The sequence below is a fragment of the Myotis brandtii genome, unplaced genomic scaffold (assembly GCF_000412655.1).
Source record: "Myotis brandtii unplaced genomic scaffold, ASM41265v1 scaffold573, whole genome shotgun sequence".
In the NCBI taxonomy this organism is placed as follows: domain Eukaryota; kingdom Metazoa; phylum Chordata; class Mammalia; order Chiroptera; family Vespertilionidae; genus Myotis; species Myotis brandtii.
Genome location: NW_005370145.1, coordinates 815,098 through 841,781, shown reverse-complemented (window position 1 = coordinate 841,781; position 26,684 = coordinate 815,098). Strand labels below are relative to the sequence as shown.

At 44.5% G+C, this 26,684-nt stretch overlaps 3 protein-coding genes across 5 annotated transcripts; 1 reads left to right on the top strand and 2 right to left on the bottom strand.

Moving 5' to 3' along the window:
• Positions 1–21,742: 21,742 nt before the first annotated feature.
• On the bottom strand, positions 21,743–23,994 carry LOC102246589 (cytochrome b5 domain-containing protein 1). Of its 3 annotated transcripts, XM_005878768.2 has the most exons (4): positions 23,465–23,994; positions 23,301–23,377; positions 22,920–23,138; positions 21,743–22,346 (listed from the first exon to the last, which is right to left on the bottom strand). In XM_005878768.2, the coding sequence occupies exons 1-4, from the start codon at positions 23,622–23,624 to the stop codon at positions 22,116–22,118; spliced, it is 687 nt and encodes a 228-aa protein (XP_005878830.1). In that variant the 5' UTR covers positions 23,625–23,994; the 3' UTR covers positions 21,743–22,115. The 3 variants fall into 3 exon arrangements, with proteins under 3 accessions (XP_005878830.1, XP_014405329.1, XP_014405330.1); XM_014549843.1 differs by having other exon boundaries at positions 23,301–23,994; XM_014549844.1 differs by lacking the exon at positions 22,920–23,138 and having other exon boundaries at positions 23,301–23,994.
• Positions 23,995–24,158: 164 nt separating this feature from the next.
• NAA38 (N(alpha)-acetyltransferase 38, NatC auxiliary subunit) lies at positions 24,159–25,036 on the top strand. Its single transcript, XM_014549845.1, has 3 exons — positions 24,159–24,332; positions 24,524–24,707; positions 24,878–25,036. The coding sequence occupies exons 1-3, from the start codon at positions 24,252–24,254 to the stop codon at positions 24,988–24,990; spliced, it is 378 nt and encodes a 125-aa protein (XP_014405331.1). The 5' UTR covers positions 24,159–24,251; the 3' UTR covers positions 24,991–25,036.
• A 603-nt stretch (positions 25,037–25,639) lies between these two features.
• Positions 25,640–26,676, bottom strand: TMEM88 (transmembrane protein 88). Its single transcript, XM_005878767.2, has 2 exons — positions 26,402–26,676; positions 25,640–26,297 (listed from the first exon to the last, which is right to left on the bottom strand). The coding sequence occupies exons 1-2, from the start codon at positions 26,609–26,611 to the stop codon at positions 26,028–26,030; spliced, it is 480 nt and encodes a 159-aa protein (XP_005878829.1). The 5' UTR covers positions 26,612–26,676; the 3' UTR covers positions 25,640–26,027.
• Positions 26,677–26,684: the final 8 nt, after the last annotated feature.

Here is a 26,684-nt window from a genome sequence, read left to right as displayed (position 1 = left end):
CTTTAAATATATTTAAATTCTGAGGGGGGCGCTCAGAGATATTTCTCAGAGCTGAGGCACTAAGATGGCCGCCTGGAAATTATTTTTAAAACAACCCCCCCTGCAGCACCGCCACCCCCTCCGCGAAGACAGGGAGAGGGGGGAAAATCCCCTTTTCAAACAAAATGGCTGGCTTAATATTTCATGTTCACCCCGGCCCGGCCTCCTCCCTGTCACACCCCCACCCCGGGCTCCTGCCCAGAAACCCACCAATTTCTCCCCTTTTCCATAACTGATTAGTGCACAGATTAATAGAGGTTTCCGTGTCCTGAGTGAGTGTGAGGGAGGCGCAGGGGGGGGAGGCAGGGTTTCTGCATAAAACAAAAATGGCTGCTGGGCCGGCGCCCCCATAAGCAGATCTGGGGGGGCACTAATCAGTACTCATGCTCAGTCTGACATCAGCATAAATTGTTAAAGGTTAACTAGTTAGATACTAGTCCAACTATGCTTAATTCTTTTTCTTTTCTTCACTAGTCCCTTCCTCCCCACCTCCCTTCTCTAAAGAAAAGCGCTTTTTTTTCTTCCCTGAATACTTCAGAAGGGAGTGGTTTGATGTGAAGGGTGGTTTTTTTTTTTTCTTCCCCTTCAGGCATTGAAAAGGAAAAAGATGAAATATATGTTTATATATAACTGTTTCTACACACCTCATGGAAGTCAAAACGCGCTTAATTGTGTACCTATCTTTTCAGCGAGAAGGGATACGGGATTTTTCTTTCTTTTAAAAAGTGGTAGAAATCCTAGTGACTTTGGGGGGAGAGATATGAAGAGATACAATGATTGAGGTGTTTTTTCTTTTTTTTTTTAAAGGAGTCCATGTTTGATTCTCCCCTTTGCCCAGCCTTTGCAGGGATTAATATTATTGTTGTATATTTTACCTTCACTCTTCTCCGTTACCTTGCCCGTCCCTTCCCCAATTGCTTGAATATAAAAATCATCTCACTTAGGAAATTAATTTAGGGGTAAATGGAACAGATTTTTAGAATAAAGGGAAAATAATCGAGTCTGAAGATTGTGAAATGACTTTCTCTTTTCTCCTATTTCAGTATATTTCCCTTCTTCCATGATCTCCAACACTGATAAAGTGGAAGAAACTGAGGTACCATGACAGAGAAAAGTAACTGGAACTGAGAAAAAAAAAAAAGAGGTAGGGGATTACACTCCCATTTTCATCTGATTCTGACCCTTGATTGTCAACTGTACCCAGTGTTTGTCTTTAAAATGGTACCAGGAATCAAATGGAAGATTGAAAAGGAGTCAAAAAGTAGCTTTCTCACCCAGAGACTTGATGGGAGAAGTCGTAAAATAAAATTTGCCAGCTGAGCAACGCTAGCAAAGAAAGGGCGAACAGCTCGGTTCTACGCTTTTTTGTTCTTACCATCCTTTTCTTGCTCTAGTTTCCTCTTATTCTTTTCATCTCATTTTGCCCTTTGCTTCCCATCCTTTGTCTGTGGAATCATTTCTCTTCTGGGTTATTTCCCTGTATCTTAAGTGTGGGTGCCAGCACCCAGCAGCCTCTGCAGTTCAGGGGCACCTTCAGAGAGAGGGGTAGTAGGCAGCAACCACAACGTGTTAGTGACAAGGAGCATTGCAGATTTTTGCTTAAGAGGCTAAAATGTTCTTTATTCATGTATCACGCTGCCCCCCCTACCCCACACACTAATGTACTTTATTGAGCATTGATTTCCATCTTTTTCTTAAGCTGGCCTTTGGGATTATCTTGCCTCTGCTCCCATATCATTCCTGTGAGTCTAACTCTTACCCCTCTTCCATTTGATCATATTGTGTCCTCTTAGTCTCTCTTCCTCCTAGTCCGTCTGAGTATTCCCTTTTTTCTGTATATGGGCTTCTTGGGATCTGTCTTTATTTTTCACCCATCCCTTTGACCCTCAGGTCCTATACCTCTAAACAACTATCCATGTCTGTCTTCATTCTGTTTACTTCTGTCTTCCAGGATCTGACTGCATGTGCCTCTTCCTCATGTCTGTCTGCCTGACTCCCCCCTCTCTGGCCCCTCTGTGTGTGTCTGGGAAGAGTGTCCTCATGTGTCTGTTGACAGCCCTGCACATCATGTGCACCACAGTCTCTGCCTCTGCGCCCTCTCCCTCTGTGCTGAGTGCCTCTTTCTGCCTGGGGATCAGGCCACATGTGCCATGAGCTGCAGGTGTGGGTGGCCAGAGGTGGCTGTGTGCATCCCTGTACAAACATTCATCATTCTCACGAGTGTGCTTTGCATACAGATCTGTTAATTTGCCTGACTCTTCCTCTTATCCATCTCCCCCTCTTCCTGCCTGCTTCTCCTGCTCTCTTCTCTCCCTACTGACTTCTTGATTTTTCTTCTTTTATCCTTGTTTCCGCCTGTCTCTCTACCTGCTTACTCCTATTATGGTGTCTGTCTGCCTGCCTGCCGGTCTGCTCCTCCCTGACTGGCTGCCAGCCTATTTCTCTCCCTGGTTGTCTGTCTGCTTCTCTGGCTGTTTGCCCACCACTTTCTCTTTAGCCATCTGTCTCCCCGCCTGCCTGTCTCTATCACTTTTTTAGTCTTGGTTTGTCTACCTTCCAGGCCTTGCCATGGTTCCCTGTATTGGTTTGTCTCAATCTTACCCTTCTACTTGTTCCTCCTTTCACTTATGCCTGTTAAGTTCATGATTTTTTTGGTCTCCCTTTATGTCTGTCTTCTTACCTTCTTGCTGCTATCCCACTGTTTAATGTTTGTATCTTTTTTTTGTTAATATATTTTAATTGATTTCAGAGAGGAAGGGAGAGGGAGAGATAGAAACATCCATGATGAGAGGAAATCATTGATCGGTTGCCTCTTGCATGCCCCCTACTCGGGATCAGGCCTACAACCTGGGCATGTGCCCTTGACCAGAATCAAACCTGGGACCCTTCGGTCTGCAGGCTGACGCTCTGTCCACTGAGCCCAACTGGCTAGGGCAATGCTTGTATCTTTTTAGTCTATCTGCTTATCAGCTGTTTCTCCCTTGGCTTCCTCTATCTCAACATCCCATCAATGATGATGGGCTCTCTACCCCAAACCTCTCAGTGAACCCATTACTCCAAAGTCTTATCTGCCTTCTTGCCATATCCCTTGCCTTCTCTCATTGATTACTTCCATTTCATTTGTCTCTTTTTCTTTTTGTCTTTCTAGTTCCTCAGACAGTCAGCCTGCCTCAGTCTTTTTGCCATTTTCCCAGTCTTTCCTGTCTTCCTGCCGTTGTGCTGGCTCTGCCTTGCTGGCTCTGTTGTCCACATCTTGGCTTGCTTTCCTTTTTCTTCTTAGTTTTTTAATCAACTTTTAAATAGACAGTACATACACATGGTATAAAATGTTTTAAGTACTAAAAATGTCCTGTGAAGAGTAAGTCTCTCTTGCTATTCCCCCTGTCCTTAGTTCTTCCCTCAGAGTTGGTCACTACTTCATATTTCTTAGATATTGTTCCAGAAAAGAGTCTACATATATACGTCTACTTGCTTTTTGCTGCACTTTTTCCCACTTCTCTCCTAGTTCTGCTGAATGCGTCTTCCTCTTCTAGTCTGTCAGGACTGCTTCCTATTTCACTGGGCTTACCATCTCTTGCCTCTTGTCTTTTTTATTCTACTTTATGACACTTGCCTTTTTAAAAAAAAAAAGTATTTTAATTGATTTCAAGAGAGGAAGGGAGAGGGAGAGAGAGATAGAAACATCAGTGATGACAGAGAATCTTTGATTGGCTGGGGATTGAGCCCGCAACCTGGGCATGTGCCCTGACTAGGAATCAAACCGTAACCTCCTGGTTCACAGGTTGATGCTCAACTCCTGAGCCACGCCAACCGGGTGGCATTTGTCTTTTTTATTGACTGGTTGCTAGTTACGTGCTTTTATTACCAGTACCTGAGGAGCTCTTAGGAAGGGCTTGCTCTCATCTCCTGTTCTACTCTACATAATAAGTTGTCTTGGTGACAGCCCACTCCTGCTGGTCTTTTCATCACTGAAGTATATATTAATTGAGAAAAGCACTGGTAGTACTGAAAAATACCATACAAATGTGGGTACAATTTAATAAGTACAGACAGTTTGTAAGCTGAGCTTACATCTACACAGAGTAGATACAGGCCTGCTCTACCTTTTCCACATCTATATTACTTCTTGTAAAAGTATATGGATCTAGATCAGGGGTCCTCAAATTACGGCCCGCGGGCCACATGCAAATACAAATATTGTATTTGTTCCCGTTTTGTTTTTTTACTTCAAAATAAGATATGTGCAGTGTGCATAGGAATTTGTTCATAGTTTTTTTTTAAACTATAGTACGGCCCTCCAACGGTCTGAGGGACAGTGAACTGGCCCCCTGTTTAAAAAGTTTGAGGACCCCTGATCTAGATCCTTTTAGGTTTAGCAGCACTCTTTGGCTGTTGATCTAGGCCTGCCCAAGAAGTTTGTCTTCCTCCTAGTCTAAAAACTTTGCTTTTTACTAAAGCTTTTCTCCCTTTTCATCCTTCCTTTGACTCCTCTCACATGCCATCTTGGAGGTATTATAACTCGTTGGGAGAAACAAAAATATAGCCTCTATCCAAGTCTCTTCAGAAAGGTGATGATAAAACTTTCATATACAATGCTTTATTCTTTCATTTCTGCTTTTTACTGCCTGTATTCCTGAATTGAACGGTTTCAGCCTCCATCTCTGTGTCTCTCGCCTGTCTTTCCCTCTCTCACTTCTCTTTTCTTAGTTCTGTCTCTCCGCTTAACTATCTGTCTTGGGCTCCATTCTAGCCTCTCTTTCTGATTGGTTACCTTCCCTCTCTTCTGTCTGATTGACCTCTATCCCTCCATCACCCCATCTGTCTGCTGGATTCTCCCTGTCTGTCTGCAATAATACACATATGTGATAGCACTTTTTAAATTTTAAAGCACTGGGTAGTATAAGATACTGTCATGTCTTCTTTCTTTCCTTATTGTTTTTTCCTTTCTCTGCCTGCCTTCTTTCTCTCTACTCCTTTCTGTTTTTCTGTTTCTGCTCCTCTTGGTGATCTTGCCTGCCTGTCAGTCAGCTCGTTTCTTTCCTTGCCAACCTGTGTTTTTTTCTGCCATCCTTCGCTATCTGCTCCGTTCTCGTGTCTCTCTGTGTTTCCAGGTTCCTCTATATTTCTTTTACCTGTCTATCCTGTCTGTCCTTAGGCCCTTTATCTGTGCCTATGTGTCTCGCTTTCTCCAGCTGCTTGTCTCCCTCCCTGTCATTTTCAATGTGGGTCCCACTATGTGCCTTTTGCTATCTTCCTGTACTTGAAAAAATGAGAAGAATTAAAATACTATATAACTGATTGGTAGAGAAGAAAGTTATTTTTTTAAAAATATGTTTTTATTGATTTTAGAGAGGAAGGGAGAGGGATAGAGAGATAAAAACATCAATGATGAGAGAGAATCATTGTTTGGCTGCCTCCTGCACGCCCCCCTACTGGGGACTGAGCCTGCAACCCAGGCATGTGCCATTGACCGGAATCAAACCTGGGACCCTGCAGTTCCTAGGCTGACACTCTATCCACTGAGCCAAACCAGCTAGGGCAAAAGTTTTTTGTTTTAATGAGAAGACCATTATAGTGAGAACAAGGAACTGAGGCATACAACTGTCAAATGCAAACCAGAAATTAGATGCCCCCTCACAAAGGAAAACATTGTAAAGGACTTCAAAGCCAATAATAAAATTATTTATATAAAGCAAAAGCAAGAAACTTATACAGAGCAATAGTTTCTAACCTTTTCTGGATCATAGAACGTTATAAACCCTTCCCCCAGAAAACCAGTAAATATACAAAACATCACATATGTTTTCATGGTGTCGTGAATACTCTGAAGTCTATGGACCCAGGCTAAAATCTTTTGATTGTAATAGAATCAGGGACATAGAAAGGAAATGGACTGACTATTCTTGGGGTGGAAAGGGAAATGGGAGATGCGGGAAGAGACTGGACAAAAATCGTGCACCTATGGATGAGGACAGTGGGTGGGGAGTGAGGGCGGAGGGTGGGGCGGGAACTGGGAGGAGGGGAGTTATGGGGGAAAAAAAAAGAGGAACAAATGTAATCTGAACAATAAAGATTTAGATCAGCTGCCTCCTGCACACCCCCTACTGGGGATGTGCCGGCAACCAAGGTACATACCCTTGACCAAATCGAACCTGGGACCCTTTAGTCCGCAGACCGACGCTCTATCCACTGAGTCAAACCAGTCAGGGCCCAGGCTAAAATCTTGATGTAGGGAACCAATGAGAATGATTAATAGAGCACAGACATAAACTCGTGCAACAAAGCAGATAGAAGAACTGAAAAAGCACTTTGCAATCTACTATTTTCTACGAAAGGAGGTGTTAAAGAGATTCCTAGTTGTCTTTTTAAATAATGAAAAGGCATGTAAATGCTGAGGATATCATGGAATTAGAGATGGAAAGTCATCTAAGCCAGTGGTTCCCAAAATAGCTAAGTAAGGTTGCTACCTGTCCTTCCGTGGTAAGGTCTGTTCTTTGTTCTGAGAATATATATTTCTTATATATATTTTTATACAGAGTAAATGTGTAATACACTATATTTATGTGTAATAAGTATATAATATTTATATATACACATGCTTATATATTTAACAATATATTTTCATGATTTTATAGAGCAAGAGAAAGATGATGACTTTTTACACTTCTATACAATTTTTTAGTGACCAAAGGATTAGCTAGGTGGAAAGAGGAGAGACACTTTTTGAGATCAGACATATAAACACACAGAAAGTTAAACAATATGTGGTAGTGATTATTGCTATGGGCTGTAAAATCTGAGCATGCAGAGAAGAAAAATCTTGTAGGAGGAAGGGGAACAAGTGAAGAATTTTCATATGCACTTGTACAGTGGGGCCTTGACTTACGAGTGTCCCGACTAACGAGTTTTTTGAGATACCAGCTGTCTCTCAGCCAATTTTTTGCATTGAGTTGATAGAGTAATTTGAGTTAACGAGCTCCTTAACAAGCTTGGTCTCGGAACGAATTAAACTCATAAGTCAAGGCCCCACTGTATTTGAAGTAGACCCCAAAAGATAAATAAGATTTATATAGCAGAGAGGAGGAAGAAGGGCAGTCTGGATTGAGTAAGAAAGTACTTAGCAAGTAGTATGTGGACCTCATCTGACTAGAGTGGTAAGTTTATGATAGAAAATTATAGTAGGCGTTGGTACCTCTTTAAGGGATAAGGATTGCTAGTATATTAAGTGACGAGTAGAGGCCAGAACCATGGAGGAACTTTGAAGAATGAAGGGGAGAGAAGAGAAGCCAAAGAAAAATATGGACATTGTTAAAGTGTAGGTACACCAGCTTGTGTTATTGTGGTAAAGCAAGAAGACAGTTCCAGAGGGAAGTATAATAATTGATGCTAGATGCTTCATAGAGGTTAAGAAGAGTACAAACAATTGCCATAACCAGTTTGGCTCAGTGGATAGAGCGTCGGCCTGCAGACTGAAGGGTCCCAGGTTCGATTCCAGTCAAGGGCATGTACCTTGGTTGTGGGCACATCCCCAGTAGGAGGTGTGCAGGAGGCAGCTGATTGATGTTTCTCTCTCATCAGTGTTTCTAACTATCTCTCTCCCTTCCTCTCTGTAAAAAATCAATAAATATATTTTTAAAAAAAGAAGAGTACCAACTGACAGTTCCTCAAAAGTTAAATATAGAGTTCCATATGACCCAATAATTTCAGTCCTAGGCCCAAGAGAATTGAAACATACTCAAAAACTTGTATATGAATCTTCATAGGAGCATTATTCATAATAATCCAAAAGTGAAAACAACCCAAATGTCCAATAAACAAAAATATAGTATGTCCATACAATTCAACCATAAAAAGAATGAAGTACTAATATTATGCTACAACATGGATGAACCTTGCAAACATCATGCTAAGTGGAAGAAGCCAGACACAAAAGAACACATATTGTATGATTCCATTTATATGAAAGGTCCAGAATAAATTTACAGAGATAGAAAATAGATAATTGGTTGTCAGGGGATGGGGGGAGAGGAGAATGGGGAATGACTGCTAATGGGTATGGGATTTCTTTTTGCAGTGATGAAATATTCTGGAATTAAGTATTGGTGATAGCTGCACAACCTTGTAAATATACTAAAAACTCCTGAATTGTACACTTTAAAGTAGTGAATTTTATGGTGTATGAATTGTATCTCAATTAAAAAAGGAAGACTGCAAACTGAGAAAAGTATTATATTTATCAGCTAGTTTGGGTGAGGAAGTTACATAGCAATGAAAGTTATGAAGAAACCATTAAAATATTGCTCATGGAGGTTTTTAACTAAAAACTTATTGGGGACTGTTTCATAGGTTCAAATAATATCCTATATAATAAAAGGGTAATATGCAAATAGACCAAACGGCAGAACAACCGAACAACCAATCAAAGCATAATATACTAATGATATGCTAAGGCTGCTCAACCGCTTGCTATAATGTGCACTGATCACCAGGGGGCAGATGCTCCAACTGGTAGGTTAGCTTGCTGCTGGGGTCCAGCCAATCAGGACTGAGCAAGATGGGCCAGACATGCCCTGGAGCCCTCCTGTAATCCATCCCCAGCCTGATTGTGCATGTGCACTGGTGAGGTCCCTCAGCCTGGCCTGTGCCCTCTCGCAATCCAGAACCCCTTGGGGGTTGTCAGAGAGCCGGTTTCAGCTCAATCCCACAGGCCACTCCCCTTGAGAGGGCGCCAGAGGCAGGGCTCATGGCTGGCGAGCAAGCGAGCACTGCCGTGGCATCCTGAGCCTCTCCTGATCGGGACTGATTGGGTGTGAGCCTGCGGCAGGCACAGTGGGGCCAGAATGAGCAGGAGCGAGAGTGGTAGGTAGGAGCTGCAGGTGGCGTTGGACTGCGGGTTTCAGCCCGATCCCTGCAGGCCACCCAGAGGGACCCCACCCATGCATGAATTCGTGCACTGGGCCTCTAGTGTGTGTGTGTGTGTGTGTGTGTGTGTGTGTGTGTGTATAGCATAGATCAACCACGAATATTAAAATGAACACATGTATCCATCATCTGGTTTAATAAATATAACAGTAGTAAGATCTTTAGAGCCTCAGATGATCTTCCATATTCCACATTCCTCTCCTGCCCCTACCCAGTTAGTACCCTGAATTTTGTGTTGTCATTCCTTTGCTTTTTCTTCAAGGTTAGTTCCCTTCTCATCTGTAACTTCTTAATTAAAAAAAAAAATTTCAAACCTATAGAAAAGTTGAAGGATTACAATGAGCCCTAGCCAGTTCTAGCCAGTTTGGCTCAGTGGATAGAGCATCGCCCTGCGGATTGGAGAGTCCCAGGTTCGATTCCAGCCAAGGGCATGTGCCTGGGTTGCTGGCTCAATCCCAGTACAGGAGGCAGCCAATCAGTGATTCTGTCTCATCATGTTTTTCTTTCTCCCTCTCTTTTCCTCTCTGAAATCAATTTTTTAAAAAAAATTTTTTTAAAGGACTACAATGAATACTCATACAGGGTGGGGCAAAAGTAGGTTTACAGTTGTTCATAATAATAGTAATATAAGAATAAACTGTGCTTCACATACTCACACTGTAAACCTACTTCTGCCCCTCCCTGTATATAACTTCTTCACTTAAATTAACTGATCTAGCCCTAACTGGTTTGGCTCAGTGGATAGAGCGTCAGCCTGTGTACTTAAGGGTCCCAGGTTCGATTCCGGTCAAGGGCACATGCCTGGGTTGCGGGCTTGATCCCCAGTGGGGGACATGCAGGAGGAAGCCAATCAATGATTCTCTCTCATCATTGATATTTCTATCTCTCTTTCCCTCTCCCTTCCTCTCTGAAATCAATAAAGATATATTTAAAAAAATTAACTGATCTGATTAACCTTTTGCCACATTGATAAAATGGCATGAGCAAATGCTTGTGATCTAATTTTAATTGCATAAAACAATATAAAATCATATATATAGTATAATCTCAACCATGAAGGAAAATAATAAAAAGATGTGGTTAAAATGTTAATAGTTGTTTCTGCTGAGTGATAGAAATAAGAATGATTTTTGTTTTGCATCTTTATGCTTCTCTACCTGGAATTTTTGTGAAGAGCACATATTCTATAGTAAAAAGAAAAATGTTTTAAAAATTAATTTTAAAAATATATAGAAAGAGACAATTGTAGATAGTGAATATCATTTGTTCATAAAGTGGGGTAGTTCCAAAAAGATAGTTTAAACTAATATGGAAAATAACCCTGGAAACAGACCACATACCTGAAGGAATTTCTTTATCTCCAGGGTTGCTTCCACGTTCCCCCATTTTGTGTGAAAAGGCTCGCTGTATACCCAGTTCTACTTCCTCACTGTCATCTGCTTACCTCCTGATCATTCCACCCATTCACTGAAAATTGATACCTGGTTCAGTCCTGTCCTCGACTTCCTAACCAGAAACCTTTCTCTCCATTTTGCTTCTGGCAAACACCAAACATTTCCCCCTTTTGACATTGCCTTGTAACTGCTACTTTAGAAAAAAATCCTCACTCAAGGATATGCTTTTTTATTAATTTTAGAGAGAGAGGAGGTGGTGGGGAGGGGGAACGTCGATCGGCTGCCTCCCATATGCACCCCAATCAGGGATTGAATCCATTACTAGATATGTGCCCTGACCAGGAATTGAACCTGCAATTTTTTTTTTTTTAAGAATTTTTAAATTGATTTTTAAAGAGAATGGAAGGGAGGGCGGGGATGGGGGGGGGAAAGAGAGAGATAGAGAGAAGAGTGAAACATTGGATTGGATTGGCTGCCTCCTACACACCCCCCACCGGGGATTGAGCCGGAAACCTGGGTATGTCCCCTGACACGGGATCGAACCAGCAACCCTTTAGTGCCCTGAACAACACCCAACCAAATGAGCCACCCAGTCTGGGCAATGATTTCTCTATAGTTTTCTGTTAACTAGCTAGATAGAAGTGCCTTGCTTTCCATCTATTGTCAAGGCCCAGTTGTTTCAGCAAAATTTCCCTGACACCTTTCCCAGCTGATTAACTGTATTTTTTTTTAATATATATTTTATTGATTTTTTTTACAGAGAGGAAGGGAGAGGGATAGAGAGTTAGAAACATCAATGATCAGCTGCCTCCTGCACACCTCTTACTGGGGATGTGCCCGCAACCAAGGTACATGCCCTTGATGGGAATCGAACCTGGAACCTTTCAGTCCACAGGCCAACGCTTTATCCACTAAGCCAAACCGGTTAGGGCTGATTAACTGTATTTTAAGTTATAGTTTTGTCATGGTGAATGTTAGCTCCAAGCTGGCTTCCTCTTGCACTTCTGCTCACTCTTGGGCCTTTCACCATCTAGCTCTCCAGACAAGGAGCGTTTTAGACTATATTCCAAAATTGTGTAACTCCTACATTGTATTCCAAAGCCAAATAATGAAGTTACCCACTCCCTCCATCAGAGAGTTTGAGTTTTGGAGTCTAGTAGCACCTAGAATCCAAGTTCTGTCACTAACGGTGAACCTGGGCAAGCTCAGTTCCTTCATCTGTAAAACAAGGATATTAATGCCTACCTTACATGGTTGTAGTGAGGATAAACTGAACTAATTTAGCCCTACCCAGTTTGGCTCAATGGATATAGCGTTGGCCTGTGGACTGAAGGGTCCCAGTTTTGATTCCTGTCAAAGGCACATACCTTAGTTGAAAGATCCTCTCTGGCCTGAGCCCTGGTTGGGATGCCAATCAATGTCTTTCTCTCACATCGATATTTCTCTCTGTCTTTCTCTTTAAAAATCAATGGAAGTATCCTTGGGTGAAGATTAAAAAACAAAAACAAACCTGAACTAACTTACATAAAGTTCTAACTATAAGGCACTCAATAATTGGTAGCTATTATTCTAAACAATCAAGTTTACTTAATATTAGCCATTTCTCAACTCAGAGAGACTCACTTAAGATAATAGTAAGGTGAGGGAATTCATGATCAGAGTTATGATAGCACCTTAAATTGAAGAAGCAAGGTGCTGATTTTAGTTACTCTTATCCCAATAGTTGGGCCATTTTCCTTGCTTTAGTTTATGTAAATAAACAAAACTCCAGCATGATATGAAACAACTCACATTTTACTAAATGCAAATAATTTTCCTAATGGAGGCACAAACACTTTTTAAAAATAATATTTTTATTGATTTCACAGAGGAAGGGAGATGGAGAGAGAGAGAAACATCAATGATGAGAGAGAATCATTGTTCAGCTGCCTCCTGCACGCCCCCTACTGGGGATCGAGCCTGCAACTGGGGCATGTGCCCTGACCCGGAATCGAACCTTGACCTCCTGGTTTATAGGTTGAAGCTTAACCACTGAGCCATGCCAGCCGGGCCACAAACACTATTGTTAGATCAGAAAACCAAATGTTAGTCACAGATATGACCTACTGATTTTCTAATCAAGGCAAATGTTACCTGGATGCCTAATAATGCCAAATCTCGGGATATCCCAAGGAAAGCATTCATTACTAAATAAAGAGGGGCTAGTGCACGGAGAGCGAAAGAAAACTAAAATTTTCCTGTGCCTGTTCCAAGGACCATTTATACTGCTGGGCATTTCCCCGTATTTTATTTTAATCTTAACAACACTGGAGGTTGCTTCTTTTTAAGTGATCATATCCCGGTTTATGCCTATTGTCCTTAGTGACGCTGTACTTCTGTTACCTATATTTTATGGTTAAATGGAAACTAAAAGAAGGAAAGGATTCTGTGCATGGTTCAAAGCCAGAACACTCCTCCCTTCTGCAGTTGGATTTCTTCAGTGGATATCCCATTCATATCTCATCCAACTACAACTCTAATACACCACCATTTTGCTGTTTGCTAAATTATGGAAACTCAAGTCCTTATCTTATTTGACCTCTATGTAAGTTTTCACACTGTTTACCACTCCGTCCTCTCAAGTATCCTCTCCCTTGCTTCCATGGCACCATGTTCCTGGGTCTCTCTCACCGCACTGGCTTTTCCTTCGGAGTCTCTTTCTCCCCTTCTTTAGATCTTGTTCCTCCCAGGCCCTCTACTCAGATCACATTTCATTCTTGAGGTGATCTTATCTTTGGCTTTAGCATTAGTTATTCTGCTGATGATTCACATACCTATAACTCTAGCCCAGAGCTCTCTTCAGGATCTAGTGTCATATATCCAGTAAGATCTAGACATCTGTATTTGCATGCCCAAAGTTACTTCATACAGCTAACTAAAAATAGATCATCTTCCTCTCCAATCAGATTCCTCTTCTAGCATTCCCTTTCTCCATCAGTGGACTTACCATCTCAGTCATGCTGTCCAGAAACTTGGGTGTCATCCTTGACTGCTCTTTATGTCCCAGACTCCCTCCAGTAAATTACTGAGTTGTACAATTCTTTCTTAACTTCAGGTCATATTCTCTGATCCCCACTGCCACTAACTTAGTTCCAGCTACCTTCATTGCTTTCCTGGACTGCTGCACTAGCATTAGACTCTGTCTCCACATTCTTCCCCTCATTTTTTCTTCCCTCCAATCCATTCTCTTGACATATAGTCAAGTCACTTTAAAAATGCAAATCTTATCATGCCATTCTGTATAAAATCCTTGACTCTGAATATACTGTAAAATGGTGAATTTTATAGTATGTGGATTATATCTTTTTAAAAAACAACCTGGTTTACAAAGCCTCCCATGACCTGGTCTGACCTTAATGTCTCTCCTTGTCCATCCTTCCAGGACCTCCCATCTCCTCTTAGCTTTACTCCTCTCTGCATTTCTGCTTCTGAGCTCTCCACAAACTGTCTCACCTCTAAACTGTGCTTTTATGCCATTTATTCTTTCTCTTTACCCTCTTCTTCCTCTTTACTTGGCTACCTCATCCTTGTCCTTCAGGTCTCAGTTTGAGATGATGCTTCGACAAAAAGCCTTCCCTGATCTCCCCAGACTGGGTTTGGGTGTTCTTGAGGCATTTCATACTTAGCCCTTTTGTAGCATTCACCACATTATATTTGTTAATTTTATTAATATTGATTAATTGCTCTGGGCTGGGCACTGGGCTAGGGATGTGGTCCCTGCCCTCCTAGAACTTTAGTCTCAGAAGGAAGGAAGATGGACATCAAACAATAAACTAAATATTTGATTGAGAAAAAAAGAATTCATGGACACGGACAACAGTGTGGTGACTGTGGTGGGGGAGGTAGGGGAGTGGGTGGAGGTGGAAGTGGGTATATGGGGGATGAATGGCGATGGAAAAAAAATAATAAAATAAAGGGAAAGCTGGTGTGGCTCCATGGTTGAGCGTTGACCTATGAATCAGGAGGTCATGATTCAATTCTGGTCGGGCTGGATCCCCAGTGTGGGGTGTGGAGGAGGTAGCTGATCCACGATTCTCTCTCATCATTCTATCTTTCTCTCCCTCTATCTTCCTCTCTGAATTCAATTAAAAAATATGTATTTTTTTAAAAAAGAAAAAATACAAAAGCAAAAGCAAAAAAGCTAAATATTTGAATTGTAACTTACGATGTTTTAGGGCAGCCTGAGAGGGTGTGATAAAAGATTTGTTATAATTGAAGGGATCAGGAAAGACTTCTCAGAGAAAGTACCATTTAAGCAAAGACTTTAAGCAGCAGGAGTTGGCCAAATGATGAGTGGAGACTGGAATGTTGTTCCATGTAGAGGAACAGCATATGAGAAAGCCCTGGCAGAAAGGTGCTTTGGGCGATTCCAGGAACGTAAAGGCCATTGTGGAAGACAGAAGAGCATGGAGGAGCCAAATCATCACCTTGTGGATGACAGTAAGGGTGTCCCTACATCCTCTTAAGAGGAATAGGAAGTCTTGGCAGACTTCAAAGAGAACTTTTCAGCTTTTCTGGGCTGTTGTGTACAAGTGAAAGCAAGATGACAAGAGGCTCACAAATATCCCTGAATGTCCCACTAAACTATAAGCTTCTGGGGGCAGAAATTGTCTTATTAATTAGTGTATTCACAGAGTCCAGCACTACATGACACTAGATCAGGGGTGGGCAAACTTTTTGACTGGAGGGCCACAATGGGTTCTTAAACTGGACCGGAGGGCTGGAACAAAAGCATGGATGGAGTGTTTGTGTGAACTAATATAAATTTAAAGTAAACATCATTACATAAAAGGGTACGGTCTTTTTTTTTTTTTTAGTTTTATTCATTTCAAACGGGCCGGATCCGGCCCGCGGGCCGTAGTTTGCCCACGGCTGCACTAGATGCTCAGTATTATATTAATGAATTGAATAAATGGGAGGTGGGGTCAGGATTCCAACTTAGGTTTTCAAAAAAGGCTCTACTCAACTATCGACTCCCCACCTCCCACATACAACCCTTCAAAGACCACTTCTCCACCCACACCCAAGACTATTTGGATATCCCTCCTTTTGCCTCCAATGCATCTGGTTGATTATAGTTTCCAAAAATGGCCATCATAATATTCAACATCCAAAATGCTCTTATTACAAAATAATTTTGGCACTCTCCCCACTGAGAAGTGAGGTCTAGTTCCCTTCCCTTGGATTTGAGGCAAAGTGATATAAGGTGATTCAGCTTCCTCTTGGTTCGCTTGGGATACTTGCTCTTAGAACCCAGCCCCCATGATATGAGGGAGCCCGTCCTGCCCCACATAGAGGCCTATATGGAAAAGAACCCATAGCCAACATCAACTTGCCAGCCATGTGAGTGAGCCATTTTGAAAGTGAATCCTCCAGCTTCCAGCAATCCACCCAATTGACACCTTTTGGAGTGGAAATGAGCTATCCCACTAAACCCTGCCTGAATTACAGGTTCATTAGCAAAATAAATGATGGTTGTTTTAAGCCATTAAGTCTTGAGATGTTTTTCTTAAGCAGGGATAGGTAACTGGAACAGCATCCTATGTTTATCATGCAGGGAGGTGGTGCAACTCAGTAATTGTGGGTGGCCTATGACTATCTGGTTCAAAGCCTACCTCTGCTACTTACTAATTGTATGACCTCTGGCAAATCACTTAACCTCTCTGTGCTTCAATTTCCTTCTTTTTTCAATGTAAATAAAATAGGACTTAAGTTTGTTGTGAGGATTAAGTGATAATGCAGGTAAATGCAGATTTATAGGTAATACAGAGCAATCTTTGTGATCATCTCAGACAAGCCTTGATCGTTCCACCATTCTTCTCATGTGATTCTAGTTTTTGTCTTTCTAGTACTTTTGGTATTTGTGTGTGATTACATATGTATGTATATACATACATATACAAATATAGTATACAGCTTTCAGTACTGTCTGAAATGTCTACTTGTTTATTGTTTCCCCACCAGAGTATAAGTCCCCATAAAGCAGGAGACTTACTTGTCACTTTCACTGCTGTATTTCCAGTATGTGGAACGGTGCCTGGCACAAAGTGCTTAATAACTTTTTTGTTAATGAATGGATGAATAGCATGTTCACACTTCTTGTGGAGGACATCACTAGTTCCCACCCAGTATCCATTCCCTCCTTCCACAGTAGTGGACCCTGCTTTTGTTGTGGATGTCAATATAAAATCCTGTCCCAGATTCCATTGCAGCTAGGGGTTATTGTGTAATGTATTTCCTATCAATGAGACATAGTCAAAAGTCTGCTAAGGATGCCTGGGAAATTTTTTGCTTAATATAGGCATTGCCCTTTCTTCCTTCTTCTTTTCCTCCTTCCTGCCCAAAATCCAGGCTAGAAGGAGAACAGCCCCAAAGACCATAAACATGAGAACAAAAACAGAAGCTACCTGAGATGTTAATGAATTATCTAGTGGAGTCACTATACCACAAACATTCTATGTGAGGAAAATTAACCCCTCATAGTTAAGCCCCAGCAGTCAGCCTTCTGTTACTTTCAACCAAATACATTCTCAACTATGGTGGAGTAATAGCAACCCTCTAGGCTGTTTATTAAGGGCAAGGGAATATTTCATCTTCCTTACTACAGTGGGGCCTTGACTTACGAGTGTCCCGACTAACGAGTTTTTTGAGATACCAGCTGTCTCTCCGCTGATTTTTTGCATTGAGTTGATAGAGTAATTTGAGTTAACGAGCTCCTTAACGAGCTCGGTCTCGATCAAATTAAATTCGTAAGTCAAGGCCCCACTGTATTCTATAGAAGGATTAGAAGAATTTACCAGCACAAATGATATTACTCAGGTCTCTTCAGCTCCTCCAAATAGTGAGAGTGGGCAAAAAGCAAGGGATACCCCATTATCTGAATCTATTTGGCTCCTGAGTTCAGTCATTTTAAATAGTGGGGGTAACGTGTGCCATTCATTCCTGAAACCAACATGTATTTCTTGTGCTCTTGGCCAGGCATTATATGGCTTCAGATGATTGAAGCTGGATGCCCAAGTTCCCACTAAACATTAAGCTCCCAAAGGGGAGGAGCTGAGCTGCTCCCAGTAAGAGATTTAATTCTAGCAGTCTCTCTGCTATCTTGTTCCTCATCTCAATCTTCTTTACCTCTGACCCCACTGCAGTGGTCTGACTTCACTTATTCCCATTCCCCAGCTTTTTTTTTTTTTAGTGTTTCCCATGTGCCTAGAATATTCAGTACTTGGACTGCATTATCTATTTGTATTTTGAATTCCTCCTAATCTTTTACTTCCAGATTATTCAGATTTCAAATTATCTGCTTTCTCTACAACTAAATCTCCGTATGCTCCTGCTGGTCCATCATAAAGTGGCTGTTCTCCCAACATGAAACATCTGTGTGGTTTACCTAAACTCAGCTGTGGGTGCTGGGTGCATTAACCTGATCCTGATGTCATGACTGGGTGTTGTGATCATAAGCACAAATGATCCCCTCACTCAGCTCCAAGGTACATCCAGACCAGAAAATGAGACAGTAGTAAAATGTTTCAGACTAATCATAAACTATGCCCAAAAGAGTAAATCTTTAGGAATTGCTGCCATGGGAACACAGATATAACAGGTTGAGGTAGACGATTGAGACAAGTGCCAGGAATCCTAGGATGACACTATATCGTCACCTTTCATATTTTACTTTTGAAGGTCTATTTTTTGTTAATCCTTACCCACGGGTATTTTTCTGAGGATATTTTTCCATTGAGTTTTAGGGAGAGTAGAAGGAAGGGGAGAGACAGAGAGAAACATCAATGTGAAAGAGACACATCCACTTGTGCCCTAACCGGGACTCATTTCGAGGTACGTGCTCTTGACTGGAATCGAACCTGGGACCCTTCAGTCCGTGGGCTGACACTCTATCTACTGAGTCAAACCAGCTAGGGCTGAGGGGAGGGACGGGGAGGGTATCTTTAAAATATTTGTGTGTGTGTGTGTGCTATTCAGGGGCAGGAGGTTGGTCCAGTTTGAGAGACTGATGGAAATTATAGCACCTTTCTTCAAAATAATACACATCTGTACACATACACACAATATTTAGAAACCATTTCTGCAGGTCCAGGTTAAGAATCCACCTGTGATTCGCCATGAGGGTGGAAACTTTTTCAATAACGTAATTTGGTCCTTTATGAGGTACAATTTTCATTTCTCTTTTGTGTGTGTTTTATCCCATTGAGCAGGCAAGTTTCCTGCAAGGAACATTAAAAAACAAACAAAAAAAACCACCCTTTTTATTACCCCTAGTGATGTATGTATATAGGGCCGAGACTTGTGGGAAATATTTGAATATTTGCCAATTGAGTCCTTTGAAGCTGCTATGATTTACTGTGGAAAGGCAGCTTTCAATATTCTGCCACCCCACTTCCCTCCAGAACAAAAGAGACCCTATTATACTCAATGTTCTGTTTACTTTATAAGTTTTAGGCCAAGGCATTATTTACATACTCTTCATACAAACATCCAGTCTTGGACATTTAGGGAACATAGTAGTGCCTAGTGGAAAGCTTTATAGCCCCCCACCCAAAACAGTAAATATTAATAAACAAATGCACTCTATTACCTTAAAAATCTGTGGTCTTTATTCCTTCCATAGCTCCATGCCTCACCCCATGCATACCCACACCTGTAATCAGATCCTCTACTTATCCCATGATTTTTTAAACATTAATTAAAATTTTTTTGTTTTGTTCATTCTCACACCAGGATATTTTTCCACTGACCTTTAGAAAGAGTGGAAGGGGGAGGTGGGATCAGGGGAGAGAAACGTCTGTTGGTTGCTTTCTGCATGTCCTGACCATCGGATCAAATCTGCAACCAGGTATATGCCCTTGACCAAGAATGGAATCTGCACCTCTCCAGTGCAAGGCTCTAACCACTGAGAACACAGGTCGGGGCTGAATTTTATTTCTCAAACTACTGTACATTCCTTTCCTGGTATGTGCTTGCAGGAAAAACGAAAAACAGGAATAAACCTAATACTAATTGAATAATGGCCTGGTAGTTTTTCCTTTTTTTCAGATCCTTCCCTCCCACCTATAAATTTCAAAAGGGCCATCTTTAATCCTAACCTCTAGAATTTGAAAGTGTTTTCCCTCCTCCAGTCCCCTCCCTGACTTTGTAGGCAGTTACAGCCACCTAGTGGCCATATGGGAAATGACAGATTACTCCAAAAAGCTGGTGAGAGGAAGAACCTCATGGAGTAATTTTCGGTCTTAGATCTATGGAGAGCAAGGAAAGAGAAACCTGTGGATAAAGACTGTAGCACAGGACCCAGACATCCTATTTCTTGGCCCCACCTTGCCTCCTAGGATGCAACATCCCATTCACTGGTTATTATAAACAAATGAATTCACTTAACATTTGAGTTCATTCAATCAAAATTTATTGAGCAGCAACTGTGTGCCTAACATTTGGAATACAGCAAGAAACAAGTTGGACACGATTAATGCTCTAGTGATATAGTCTAGCAGCCAGCTAGCCAGCCAGCCAATTACATCCATAATTTTAACCCAGAGGTGATGATAGCTTGGAAAAAGGAAGATGGATTCCAGAGATATTTAGGAGTTATAGTCTACTTGGAGAGTGACTGGTTGTGTGAGGAGAGGGATGTGTTTCTGGCAACAGGTATTGAAGTAGGAGACTCTGGAAGAGGGACAGATCCCATAGGCATAGGTCCTGAGGATGCATAGGCCTACAACAACAACATAGCTTTGGTTCTCAAATAGTTTAGGATTTAACTGGGCAAACATGCACACAAAACAACTGTAGAGTTGATTAAACATCAAAATGATTCTGGTAATTCATGGACTCTAGCAATACATGGGACTAAAAGAATCCCTCAATCCTCACCTTGTGTTCAGGTACTGCTGAAGCCAAAACGGATGTCTCCACCTTCGTCCATGCCTTTCATAGTTGGCCCTTCAAAAAACTCCTATGGCCCTAGCTGGTTTGGCTCAGTGGATAGAGTGTCAGCCTGCGGACTGAAGGGTCCTGGGTTCGATTCTAGTCAAGGGCACATGCCCAGGTTGTGGGTTCAATCCCCAGGAGGGGGCATGCAGGAGGCAGCCAATCAATGATTCTCATCACTGATGTTTCTCTCCCTCTCCTCTCTAAAATCAATTAAAACATATTTTAAAAAACACAACTCCTATGCAGCCCACCCAATGTCTCACAGGGGCCACCTTTGTCTGCTCTGGGCCCATGTCAGGAGGATGCACTATCCCCTCTCTGCTTCTTGTTTGCCTGTTGCCATCAGGAAATTCACCTGTTATTCTCATTCTCCTTCCCTGCATACGTTAAATGGGACCAAATCCAGTTCTCTTTTGGTCCTCAGGAATTTTGACTTAATTAGCTCCTCTCTTTACATTACCCTGTCAAGCCCCTTATTGTAGAAACAATATCTTGCAAAGTCAACCCTGCATCCTCACATTCCCTAAGAGGTGCAGGCCCATACTGTGCTATTTGCCGCCCTTTTGCTCCACCATCCAAAGTGTCCCACTCCAAAGGCCCAACTCTAGTTTTTCCTGGAACCAGTATATACCCACCTCTTTGCCTTGAAAACGTCAGAAGAAAAATTGTGCTATGGGATTAACCAAGAAGTAGTCTCAATAGCTATTGCTCAGCTGACACTTAACCTCGCTGCCTCCTATCTGTCTCTGCATACCTCTGCTAATAGCTGCAGAAAAAAACAGCTGACTGCACAATAAGCCTACAGGTTCCCATTGCGTAATGAGCCTAGAACATTGAGATATTCCCTTTACAATGAAAAGAACATGGACTTTGAGCAGACTTGGGTTTACCTCCTGATTACTAACTAGTCTGCCTTAGTTCTATTAAATCTTGCTAAACTACAAAAGACTTATCTGTAAAATAGTGGTAATGTGTAGTTATACTAAACAGTGTATAAAGCACATAATATAATATCTAAACTGAATGAATTCCCTGGTAACCATTCACTTCCTTTCTTCCCCTTGGGTTTCAGCTGGCAAATACTATTCAGAAGGGAGATTAGCCAGTTTTGTGTGGCCAATGATAGACATTTCCTATTCCTGTCTTTGTAAACACCATCTTCCTGCAGCCATCCCATTTCCATCATTGCCAAAAAAAAGTCATTCCATCCCTCATCCCTGTATAGGATTTCTCTTTCTCTTATTATCAAAAAATTCTACCTGAGCCCTAGCTGGTTTGGCTCAGTGGATAGAGCATTGGCCTGCGAACTGAAAGGTCCCAGGTTCGATTCCTGTCAAGGGCACATGCTCAGGTTGTGGGCTTGATCCCCAGTGGGGGACTTGCAGGAGGCAGCCGATCCATGATTCTCTCTCATCATGGATGTTTCTCTCTCCCTCTCCCTTCTTCTTTGAAATCAATAAAAATATATTTTAAAAAAGTTCTACCTGAACTCTATCCTCTTCTACATCTCCTTAGTCCAAGATATTTTGTCTTCTTGTATCATTTTAAAAAATTAAACTTCTAACATTCTCCCTAATTTTCTCAGAGTAAATTATAATGGACCTGTGAAATAGGGCCTTTATCTTTCATAAGGGCATGGGAACCACAGGTCAATTCCCAGAGTAGAATGGAGGTCTCGGTCCAGGCACTCCCCCACCCCAACCCCATCTCTTTTCCTACAGGGCACAGAAACAGCCAAATTCAAAATATGTCTTGAGTCTACATAAGCACATATCTCCTTTCCTATAGCTCTGTGAGGTCATCGTTGAAGTAGAGCAGTATTGCAGGTGTGTGGAGTGTACCGTCCATATTGAGATAATCAAATTCTTCCTCCTCATCCCGGATCCCATTCTCTTCCAGGGTATGTTCCATGTTCAGGTTCTTCCCTTCATATTTCCATGTGTAGCTGGCAGCATGTGCATTATAGGGGAGATAGCGGTGTAGGATTTCCCACATTGATTCTAGGGCCCCCACCTGGAGAACACAAAAGCACCCCACTCCTAGAATTCTGGGTGGAACACACATAAACACACACACACACACTCCAAACAAAGGCCAAGAGCCCAAAAAATGAGCTGGGATCAGAGTGCCTCCCTTGGCAGATAGCTTCAGACACTCCACAGCCCCAGAAATGAAGTTGGAGCTCCAGCATGCAATGAATGGCACTAACGACCTACCTGTCTGTGTGGCAGCCACTTCTAATAGATGGCCCTAAAGGTCAAAGTCATGTCACTGCCCCGTAATTTCATCCCCACAATAGACTATCAAGAGTCCAATTGCATTTGCTGTCCAAAACACAGCATGTAAGGTTTCCATGGACCACCAGCACTAAGATACATAAATTGCTGCCCTGAACTTATAAAGGGGTCTATTACACCCTGTGACCCAGCCACTGGGGACCGGTGGTCTGCTTTCCTGGCTTGCACCTAAAAGGGGGTGAAAATACAGCTCTCACCGGTTTGGGAGAGTTGATGGCCTGAAGATCTGCTTGGAGATTTGCTGGGGTTCCCAATTCCCTCTAACCTGCCCCCAGGCATCAGTTCTCACCTCCAGTGTGTGCTCTTGCGACGTGAGTGTGTTAATGATACGGATGTTCCGGGTCTGGGCGGACAGCAGACCCACTTCATAGCGCGTCCCCTGCCACCAGGGCTTCCCGAAATCATTGGCCCAGTCGGAACGAGGCAGCTGAGGTGGGACATGCAGAAAGCGGCCCCGGGGGGTGCGGTATCTCTGGGCACCAGTCAGCGGATCTATGTACATTCGGATCTTCAAAGCAGGTTTGGGGGAGGGAGGTGGGAGCAGTCACTATCTCGGGCTCTGGCTAGCCCCTCTTTTTCCTCCCCATCCTCACTTTCCAGTGCTTCCCCCCCGCCACACACACACACACACACACACACACACACACACACAACACCAGGCAGAACTCACGTCTTTAGTCTTTGGGTCAAACCAGTGGCTGATGTCCTGACCCGCAACTTCCACGATGGGTTTCAGCAGCAGGTCTCCTGGGAAGGCACAGCCGCCGTCAATGCTAGCCGCCCGAGAACCAGGCACCCACAAACACCCCGCAGCGGACCGAGAGTGGCCCTTACCTTTGTGTTTTTGTGCCAACGGCGTTAGGTCGTATACGGATCCCAGGTAAGACACCCAGAGGTCGTCCGGTTGGTTATGTTGGGCCACCTCAACCGGCGTGAAATACCGACGCCGGAAATTCTCAAAGTCTGGCCCGGCAACTAGGCCCCGGCGCGGCATGGCTCTTGCTCTATTGGTCGCCGGCTCCTTTAAGTTTCTTCCTCGCCCCTCAGCACACGCTCATTGCTACATCCTCCCTCATCCTGGAGCTAAGACCAGAGCGTTTACCCGCTGACATGGAAACCATTGTCCCTTTTCAGCCACCGTCTAGAGGTCAAACGCTGGGTGGGCGAAGAGTGGCGTCGATCCATGGGAAACGTAGTTTGCTTCCCGCTTTCAAATAATTGAGTTACGTCCTCAGGAGCTCCGGGGAGAATTCAGAGTGGCCTGGGCTACAGGGGATATTTAGGACAGACTTTTCTCGCGAGGCAGAAAAACAAGGGAGAGTTGTGCGATTCTGAAAAAATATATTCTTGCTAAATTCCAGGGTTCTTAAAGAATATGTAAAAAAAATTAGAGGTAAAGTTTCTCGCGATATCTTATTACATCCGGCATAATAGAACTCAGTGAGCCACAGCGCTGGAAAGTAGAAGCTCGCGAGATCTCTGCAGTTGCCGAAGAGAAGAGGAGGAGGAGGAGAGGTGATCTCGCGAAAGAAAAGCTGCCGGGAGAGCTCGCGAGATCTCAGACCACCGGACCCGAAAGGTTCTTAGGGAGTTGAAGGGCCTGGAGGCGGCCCCGGAAGAAATGGCGGGAGCTGGGCCGACCATGCTACTACGAGAGGAGAATGGCTGTTGCAGCCGGCGTCAAAGCAGCTCCAGCGCTGGGGTTAGCGCGGGCTTGGGTTCCGAGATTGAGGGGCAGTCGGGGAGCAAGATGGGGGGGATGGTGGGGGGACTGCAGCTCCCGGCAGCCTCTAGGATTCGTGTGAGCGCCCCGCGGGCTGTCGGGAGCTGTGATTCCGTGGGCGGGCAGCAGCCTCGGCGGCGCGGTCTGAGCGCGTGTACTGCCCCGCGCAGGACTCAGACGGGGAGCGCGAGGACTCGCCGGCTGCGCGCGCCCGGCAGCAGCTGCAGGCGCTGCTCAACAAGACTATGCGCATTCGCATGACGGATGGACGGACGCTGGTCGGCTGCTTCCTCTGCACCGACCGCGACTGCAATGTTATCCTAGGCTCGGCGCAGGAGTTCCTCAAGCCGTCGGGTCAGTGCTCGGGGAATGCACCGCCTGGGAATGCGGTGGAGCCTCACTCAAGGCATTTCCCCTTTAGTGCCTGGCTGCACCCCTTATTTTGGGAGGCCAAGAAGTCGTGGCTCAAAAGGGGCGGGACCGACGCTGGCTGGCCTCCCTGATGTTTTGACCCTTCTTTCCAGATTCCTTCTCTGCTGGGGAACCCCGTGTGTTGGGCTTGGCCATGGTACCCGGACACCACATCGTTTCTATTGAGGTGCAAAGAGAGAGCCTGGCGGGGCCTCCCTATCTCTAACCATGATCGCGCATGCCTTTTAGACTTCATTAAACTTGTAACCCAAGTGGCCTGTGTGTGTGTAGCTGGGATGCCTGGACAGAGATCGCACTTCCCACCCCTAGAGGGGAGGTTTATCTGAAGTCAGAAGCACTGTCAGCCCTCCTTCCACCACCTAGACTTCCAGGAGTGCCACAGGTCCCCTCAGGTTCGCGGGCGGGGATGGGGGACAGGCTGAGCTTCGGACCAACAGGTCCCAGGGTGGACCCCTCCATCTTCCCTCCCACGCTGCTGCTCCAGAATTGTGGCGGGAGGGGGTGTCATCCTGCTCCGGAAGGTCCATTGTTTCCCTTCCCGGCCTGGCAACACCGAGTTCCTCTAAGCTGGGGTCAGAGAACGGGCTCGGGTCCCCAAGGGGAGCAGGGCAAGCGACAAAGTCCAGGCCCTCTCCACTCTATTGATGGGGAGGTGACTTTGGGGTCAGGGACAGAGCTTGGGTCTGGTCAGGAAGAACAGGCTAATGCGATAAGGGAAGGCCAAGAGGCTGGAGGATGCTCCCGTCTGCACACTTGAGCCACACCCCCCTCCCATGTTGTTTCCTTCTCCTGGGCACATAGCAGTAGTGATAGTATTTGTACCGCCCCTCTGTTCACAGGATCCAAGCAGCACATTCAGTTCATTAATTCTTTATTAACGTGTGGTCACTCCTTCCCCTCCAACCTCACCCATCAGCCCGTAAATACTAGCGGAGCTGCCGGAAAAGGAGGCACCAGTGAGGTTCAGTTGTCTATTCACAAGATGGGGGGCGGGGGGAGAGTGTGTGCAGGGACCAGCCCAGATACTCAGGATTCAGACATGGGTAGTAAAAAGAAAGGGTTTTCTGGAATGGCGAATTTTCACCAACATTGGGTCCACAGATGCTGCAGTTTGCCAAGGGGATGCTAGGACTGGCTTAGGCAGGGATGGGGCAGGGTAGGTCGGAAGACCCCCAGGCTTCAAGTCCTTGGGCGGATTGAAAAGGAGGGCATTCGTCGGGGTTGTTCTTGACTCGAGGGTCCTCAAACCCATACCTTTCCTGACGTGGGAACGGCCTGGGACCCTGGTGAGGCCCGGATTTGCCGCAGCTGCGGGGAGCGCCGGCGCCGATAAAGGGCTCGGCTGTAGGGCACGAGGCAGTCGGCCAGATGGAGGCGCAGGCAGAGGCGGCGGTAGCTGGCCAGAGCAAGGACGAGCAGCGGCACGAGTAGCAGGAATCCGGTGACCAGCAGGGCCGTGAAGCCTGGGTCCCGCAGGTGCGCGGTGCAAGGGGGTGCCTGGGAGCGCAGAAACTGTAGACGAGGTGTCAGGCCCAAGCCGAACAGCCCAGGCGAGAAGTTGTGGCCCATAAACCCCGCACCCGTATTCACACGCACACCCTGGGGCGCCCGCTCACCTGGGAGTGGCAGAGGAAGCCAAAGCTTAGCATGGTGACCGCAGGCAGCAGGATGGTCCCCAGCACCAGCGCCAGCAAGAGGAGATTGAAGGCGGCCACCAGCAGGTTCTGGGCGGTGACCAGCACAGCACAGGCCCAGCAGTCCAGCGGGTCCCGGGGCTCCGGGCCGCCGTTGGGAACCGGTCTCTGCAGCCCGAGGACATCCGCCATGGCCTGCCTGGCTCCAGCCCGCCTGGCAGCGGCCCTTATAGCCCTCTTTCCTGCCCCTCCCCCGGCCCGGCCT